Source organism: Schistocerca serialis, chromosome 5 (genome assembly GCF_023864345.2).
Source record: "Schistocerca serialis cubense isolate TAMUIC-IGC-003099 chromosome 5, iqSchSeri2.2, whole genome shotgun sequence".
Lineage (NCBI taxonomy): Eukaryota > Metazoa > Arthropoda > Insecta > Orthoptera > Acrididae > Schistocerca > Schistocerca serialis.
In genome coordinates this window covers 135,558,036-135,565,752 of record NC_064642.1, presented here as the reverse complement: position 1 = coordinate 135,565,752, position 7,717 = coordinate 135,558,036, and the positions used below count along the sequence as shown (strand labels likewise).

General features: G+C 38.3%; 1 protein-coding gene across 1 annotated transcript; it reads right to left on the bottom strand.

Moving 5' to 3' along the window:
• Nucleotides 1-2,967: 2,967 nt before the first annotated feature.
• On the bottom strand, nucleotides 2,968-7,351 carry LOC126480766 (tubulin alpha-1 chain). Its single transcript, XM_050104056.1, has 4 exons — nucleotides 7,177-7,351; nucleotides 6,875-7,097; nucleotides 3,605-4,434; nucleotides 2,968-3,371 (listed from the first exon to the last, which is right to left on the bottom strand). The coding sequence occupies exons 1-4, from the start codon at nucleotides 7,177-7,179 to the stop codon at nucleotides 3,075-3,077; spliced, it is 1,353 nt and encodes a 450-aa protein (XP_049960013.1). The 5' UTR covers nucleotides 7,180-7,351; the 3' UTR covers nucleotides 2,968-3,074.
• Between the last annotated feature and the right edge of the window lie 366 nt (nucleotides 7,352-7,717).

Genomic DNA, 7,717 nt, shown 5'->3' with positions numbered 1-7,717 from the left:
ATCCATCCATATGTGTGTGTGTGTATGTGTGTGTGTGTGTGTGTGTGTGTGTGTGTGTGTGTGTGTGTGTGTGTGAGAGAGAGAGAGAGAGAGAGAGAGAGAGAGAGAGAGAGAGAGAGAGAGAGAGAGAGAGTGTGGGGGGGGGGGGGGGGGGGGGGGGCGGGCGCTGGCTTGACAGCTACAAATATTTATCTATGAATGCCCTCTCTTCACTCATTTGTATTTGATTCAAGTTTCTGAACAGTGACACAAAGAATGAGTAAGTCATGGGGATTCTTCCAGTTGATCATGGTAATGCCTCTCAGTTTAGTCACTGCATAAGCAAAAATATTTGCACTGCACTGCTGCCCCAACTCTCATGGCAGGCACTAAGCTCTAGGAAAATACAAGACATCAGTTCATTACTTGCACTCACATTGCACAGATGCTACAGTCAAGTTCATAGCAAGCCAAGTATAACAATGCTGTTATTTGAACCTTCATTTCTACTTTGATAATAGGCACTGTAATACACATTCACCAATGCCCATTACTACTGTGTTGTCCATGTAAATTCCTGTTAAGCTACTAAAGGTTGTACCATAATTTTTATTTGTAATATTGTTGCTTTTAGTTCAGGACCCAAAGAAGTTCTGAAAAAATTTCAGTGTATTTAAATCAGGGCACTTATCTTCTGCTGCTTTGGAATGACAAAATTTGTGGCAGTATTGTTTTGGTTGTACTATCAAGAAACTTTAATATTTTATTTTCATATAAAACAATACTTGTCCAGCCATTATATGGTGTGGTAAGATAGAAGTTTTTTTCCCAACACAAACATGGCATGTTTGCCTACAGTTTATAAATTGTTATGTACTTCATTGCTGGATATCTGGGCTGCAGCTCCATGTAGTAGGTATATAAAGTGAAAACAAAACTAAAAATCTTTGACAACAATTACATTGCTTTCACTTACAAACTTTTTCCTTGTCTTTCACTGCTGTAGCAACTAGCACCTGCAGCAGAACTGCGCACCTCACACCGTGGGGCCATCAGCAGCAACAGCAAAGCCATGTGCCTAGCCCGGCAGTGAAACATACACCATTAAGTGCGCTACATTCAGTGTTAAATATATACATAGCAACCTGCACAGCTTAAAGCAGGCATGCTATTTGTCCAAATAAAGAATGTAGGTTTGTTTCCTCAGCCATGACCTGCATATAAATCATTTTTAACAAATTTTAAATTTAGCGTAAGGAAGTCCATAGTGTATCAACGATTCTTATTGAGCCTCTTGATATACAGGCAATTATCACATCAAGTTTATTTAGGAATGAGTCCAACACCTGAACTCATTAAAATTACTACTTAATTTGGCACTACCCTGCCATTACGTCTTGTGCAATAATCCCACATAATGGAAATTCATTTAGGAGACATTTGATATATTTTCCGTATGTTACAAAATTTTAACCTGCATAGTAAAACTGAATGGTTACGATTAGGATCTGTATTACTGAATCAAATGGCAAAAATATGCCCACAATTAAAATAAATCCTGAAGAATGAAAGCCAACTAGAAGTAAATTTTGATTTGGGCATGTGCTTGGCACATATTCACATCCAGAATTTGAAGAAAGGATGCTCAGGTACCCAATCATCCTAAGGGCAAATTATTTCAAAACTTGTTTCAGTTTTTCAATAATGCAAAAGCTAGACATTGTTACTAATTCTATAAATATGCATTTTCTCAATCTTCTTAGAATGAGCCAAAAATTAAATTACAGAATTATTGTAGATCTCAGCTGTAAATATTAAGGGACTAAGTATTACTGCACATCAAGCATTGTATGCTATGCACTAGATTGGCATGAGTTGACAGTTCCATGATAAACCAAGTGACTAAGTCTACCTCTCATTTCAGATTCTCACTAACAGGAACTGTCAGGATGTGTGCACATATATACAGTGGTAAATGCCAGAAACATGGCTGGCAGTAGCAGCAGAGTGTGCAGTGTTAAGCCCATAAGAGTACTTTCCAGATAAGATTTACATGAATCTTAATTATGTGGATACATTATACTACAAACACAAATCTTGTTTTTTAACAAATGCACTTTAAAAGTCATTGTTAATTTGGTAATTGATGTTTAAGCTATGTTTTGTTCCTTACCAGGGATTACTTGAATTTATGTGACAAGGTGAAGTTACCCATGTTAAGAGTGACACCTTTACATTTTATTTATGCTGTAGTGCGTGGTTCCACCTAAAAATCTTTACACTAACAATTAAGTTTTTTTTAATCAAATTGCTAAAATTTTTTTTACAGAAAATCTTAGAAACAAAAACAAATTTAGACCATCATCAAAATTTTTTTTTTTGTTTTTTTTTTTTTTTTTTTTTTTTTTTGAGAGGTTTCACAGTAATGTTTCACTAATTCGCCACGCAAATAGGCAGTGAGACATCTGTGATAACCCATGTTACATGCACCCAGTTTGCAAGTAAACAATGGTTAAGTACCCATCAACAAATTTTTGGTAGAATTCATTTCAAAAATTGTTACAGTACACATTTCTGAAGCACAACTTGCCTGAATATTAAAAAAAAAAAAACACAATTTTGCATGTAACACCAGATTGCATCGAAACGTAACCATGCAGTTTAAAAAACCTAATATTCATTCAATTACAGCAAGAGTATCAGTGCTATCTAATGTTTCACTGTTGACCATCATTGGTATTTCCTATTTCCATGCGTAAATGTGTTATGACCCGTACTTTAAAGAAGAGCACTTAGCACTTTTTTAAAAAAGTGGGTTCCTTCCATGTGAAAATTTGCTTTAAAAAATGTAGGGGTTAAAACTGATTACCCAGGCCAGGAACCGATTAAAACTGTTAATCAGATTGTTTAGTTTTACTGTCTACTTCCAACTGAGCATGTTTATGGATATGGCACTTTCAGGAAATACAATCAATGAATACACAGAAATATACTTCAATACAATTCATTCAGTTCTGAAAATGATACATTTACCAAAACTTGGAATGATCTGGCATACAAAAGTATAAATACAATTCAAATGACATTTTAAGCACTCAGTACTCCTCAGCACCTTCACCTTCTCCTTCAACTGAATCCATTCCCACCTCCTCATAATCTTTTTCAAGGGCAGCCAAATCTTCTCTGGCCTCCGAGAACTCCCCTTCCTCCATACCCTCACCAACATACCAATGGACAAATGCACGTTTGGCATACATGAGATCGAACTTGTGATCAAGTCGGGCCCAAGCTTCAGCAATAGCAGTTGTGTTCGATAACATGCACACAGCTCTCTGAACCTTTGCTAAATCGCCTCCAGGAACAACAGTAGGAGGCTGGTAATTTATTCCGACCTGTAAACAGAGGAAGAAACCTGTTTTAATGCTAGCTTGTGAAGAAAGATCTATTTGCATACAAAATAATTTGTCAAATATGCAATCTAAAAACATTTCAGAGTCCCTATTTCCCAGTGGGCAAGTCTGCAATATACCAGAAGATATATTTGTTTTTGTAATATTTAACTGAATTATTATAAAAAGCTAGAGATTAGCTTTGTGGCATATCAGTGCTATTATATTTAACTCACCTTGAAACCTGTGGGACACCAATCAACAAACTGAATTGTTCGCTTCGTCTTAATGGTAGCAATGGCAGCATTGACATCCTTAGGAACGACATCACCTCTGTAAAGCATGCAGCAAGCCATGTACTTTCCATGCCTTGGGTCACATTTTACCATCTGATTGGCTGGCTCAAAGCAAGCATTTGTAATCTCTGCAACTGATAGTTGTTCATGGTATGCCTTTTCTGCCGATATGACAGGAGCATACGTGACAAGCGGAAAATGGATACGTGGGTAGGGCACAAGGTTAGTTTGGAACTCAGTCAGGTCAACATTGAGTGCACCATCAAAACGCAGAGATGCTGTGATTGAGGACACAATCTGACCAATTAATCTGTTAAGGTTTGTGTATGTAGGGCGTTCAATGTCCAGGTTTCGGCGACAGATGTCATAGATGGCCTCATTGTCAACCATGAAAGCACAATCTGAATGTTCGAGGGTAGTGTGAGTTGTAAGGATGGAATTATATGGTTCTACAACAGCAGTAGAAACTTGGGGTGCTGGGTAAATTGCAAATTCCAGTTTGCTCTTCTTGCCATAGTCTACCGATAATCGTTCCATAAGCAATGATGTGAAGCCAGATCCAGTGCCACCGCCAAAAGAGTGGAAAATAAGGAACCCTTGTAACCCAGTACATTGATCCGCTAACTTCCTGATGCGATCCAACACCAAGTCCACAATCTCTTTTCCAATTGTATAGTGGCCACGTGCATAATTGTTTGCAGCATCCTCCTTGCCAGTGATGAGCTGCTCGGGGTGAAACAGCTGCCGATAGGTGCCAGTGCGTACTTCATCTGCAACAAGATAATTACCATTGAAAAGTTTAAAAATGGTATTTAAGCATAATTTATCAAAAGAAACTCATTGCAGTAAATATAAAATTTCAGCATCCATTATTTTCCCAGCTAAGTGCAAATGTCATGTTTATTATGACTAATACAATGGAACAACTGCCAAAGAGCTGGATAATTTAAGCTCTAGGGTTCTTAAATATTTGTCAGAGGCATCAAAAATGATTTAGCTTGCTCCATACAGGGTTAGTCAGGCAGAATGAAACATTCAAGGGTTATAGTTTCTGAGGTTCTGAACATATCACTACATGGACACATTCCAAATGGCTTCAGAGAAAACAAAATGCACATTGTTATTTTTGGTATAATTCAGTACATTCTCATTGATTACAATGCACCACAACAGTTTAGAGCAACTCTAGACAAACAGTTGGAGACAGGACACTTTGGTTTATCAAACTGGGAAGCTACCTCAAACTGACCTACAAAACTAAGCTATAGCTTATGCATGTCACCCAACAGTTGCACTATTTTTCCACTCTCTCCAAGCAAACTATCAGCTCTAGATAAAAAATAGCGTCTTCAGTAGGTAATGTAAGTAGTTAATTTTACACTGTTCTAGAGGCCACAGTTTTTAAGTTATTCAAGAAAAAGGTACCAATCTCAAACCATTCAGAATATGGCATATGTCCTTATGAAGGTTTTTTTGTTATTGTACTTAATCATCAACATTATGTTCCAAAGCATGTACCTTTTTCCATGACCAAGTCCATATGTAGCTCTTGTCACATGCAAATGCTGCCGTTTCAGTGTAGTATGATCATTTTAATGAACATTTATCATGTATGTATTAATGCTAAGTGTTCTTACCCAGATTTTCCACATTGACTTCAGTAAAATCATAAGAAATAAGCTTTATGAAGACTTCCTACAATTCAGTGACTAACTCCCCCCCCCCCCATTATTTTTTTTTTTTTGGCTGCAATACAAGTGTGAACGTTCAGTAGTTTCTTCACGAAACTACACTGCACATACTCCACTAACATGCCTCCAATATTGTGCCATTTTAAAACTCAACTTTAAGTTATTATATACCACACAAGATATATTTTTGTACCAAGTAAATTCATTGGCCATAGCATTAGACATAAAATTTGTGAAGGATCACATTAGCTTACATTAATAATGGTCACATATTATGCTACCAGAAAGGGCACTTGCTGTCAGTCATAGTAACCAGACACATTTATATAGATCCTACTTACATATATTACCTGCAGTAAATTTGCTGCAGTACGTGATGATTGCTTCCCCAAAACTCTCCTTACAAAAATTTTAAGAGACTGGAGGTATGCCAGACAATAAAAAATGCATTAAGATATTTTTTCTGGGTGTTTCAGTACTGTCCCTTAACAGCAGAAACGACACGACACACCAAACCCCCCCCCCCCCCCCCAAGTAAAAAAAACCAAACCTGGTGTATCCGTACATTTTTCGTCCATTGCGACCCCTCTTTCAAAGACGCAGACATCAAAACGAAAAATATGCGCAGCGTTTATTGTACGTACAACATTAAATATAACGGAGTACTTTTCAGATACAACGTTATCAAGTCCTATTCTTAACAAACTTTAAGAAACTATGTCTCTCAGCTGCAAAATATATCGTGATCAATGTAGTAGAAAAAGTACTACATAGAACCTTTCTGTTAACAACGGTGAAGACTACGGCAGATACAGCAAATCTAGCAGCAATATTTTCTATTAACCTACCAGTAATATTTTCTATCAGCCGTTTAGAATTTACATTCTTACAACAGCGATCACATTTCACTTGTTTTAGGTAGCACCATAATACATGCCCTTTCTATGACTACGTTTTACCTTGAACACAGTTATTATGAAACACATATTCGATACCCTGCCGCCGCCCGCCCCCCCCCCCCCCCCCCCTACCATTTAAATTGAGTGTAGACCGAGGTCTTGGTTAAGATGAAAGGTGATCGTGTGGTTTAAGCTGGCGAAGCCAACGAATGTGAATGCCGAATAAACATTCACAGATTGCCCTGGCCTAATGCTTATGTCAACGTTTTACTTTTCATCAAAACTGCAAAAGGATCTGAAAACATTACACAGAAAAGTCTCCGATGATCATGTGGAGGCTTACTGCGGACACGCGTGTGCCATACATTACCTATGGAAAATGCACGGAAAGCCACTACGTACGGCATCAACGCATATACTAATCTTGCGCGTCTTTACAGACGTATTCATAGCAAATGGGCTAATGCACGCAGTGTACTATTTGCATATTTACGAAGTCATAAATTAGCTTGCTAGCATTTATGGAACGCGCATTGCACATCGCCGATTTGAAGAGCTGCATCAAACTAGTCTCAGGACTGAAGACCACAACAACAACAAACTTTAACATGCGTACTTACCCACAACGGTGGGTTCCAGGTCTACGAAAACTGCCCTAGGTACATGTTTTCCTGCGCCCGTTTCGCTAAAGAATGTGTTGAAACTATCGTCTCCTCCGCCAATTGTTTTGTCTGAGGGCATCTGCCCATCAGGCTGAATTCCATGTTCCAGGCAGTACAATTCCCAGCATGCGTTCCCGATCTGTACGCCGGCTTGGCCAACATGAATGGAGATGCATTCACGCTGTCAAAAAACACAGAAATTAGTAAACCACTCTTTTAACGTTTTACCTAACGCTAATAATTGACTCTTGAGTACTTACCATGGTAAATATTCAACACACTAGTCACACTCAAAAAACCGTTATAACAACCCAGTCGTTCAGGAGCAGCAACCACGACGCTTTTCCCAAACGGACAGTGACGCTAGCTGGAACGCGCCGGTACTTATACCCTCTATGACGTCAGCCAGGCAGGCACCCTGATTGGTTGCTGGAAGTAGCCTGACGTCATGGGCAGCACGACTACCGTATCTTCGCTCCGCATTGGTCCTTTCAAATAGAGATACAAATTCAAGTGAATCATTCATTTTATTCATTAGTTTTGTGTCTTTATTTTTGCATTGTGCTCCAATTTCTCATATTTTTAAAATAAGAGATCGTAATATCGCGTCGTGACTATAAGACCGCCTTTCGCTGGCACCAGACGGCTAAAAAAGTAATCAATATCCACAAAAAATTAAGCCTGTAGTTTGTATTGTCCTTATAATGAAGTATTTCTCTTCCATTACGCGCTTATAACTAACGTCACCGTGTTGATTTATTTTCCATAGCACGTGTGTGTATGCTGCTCATTACAAAGTTT

Excerpts from the sequence above, each read along its gene's own strand:
- LOC126480766 (XM_050104056.1), bottom strand. Across the intron at positions 4,435-6,874 it reads CCTGGAACCCACCGTTGTGG|ATGAAGTACGCACTGGCACC; the intron begins GTAAGTACGCAT and ends ATCTTGTTGCAG. Across the intron at positions 3,372-3,604 it reads GGTGTCCCACAGGTTTCAAG|GTCGGAATAAATTACCAGCC; the intron begins GTGAGTTAAATA and ends CTCTGTTTACAG.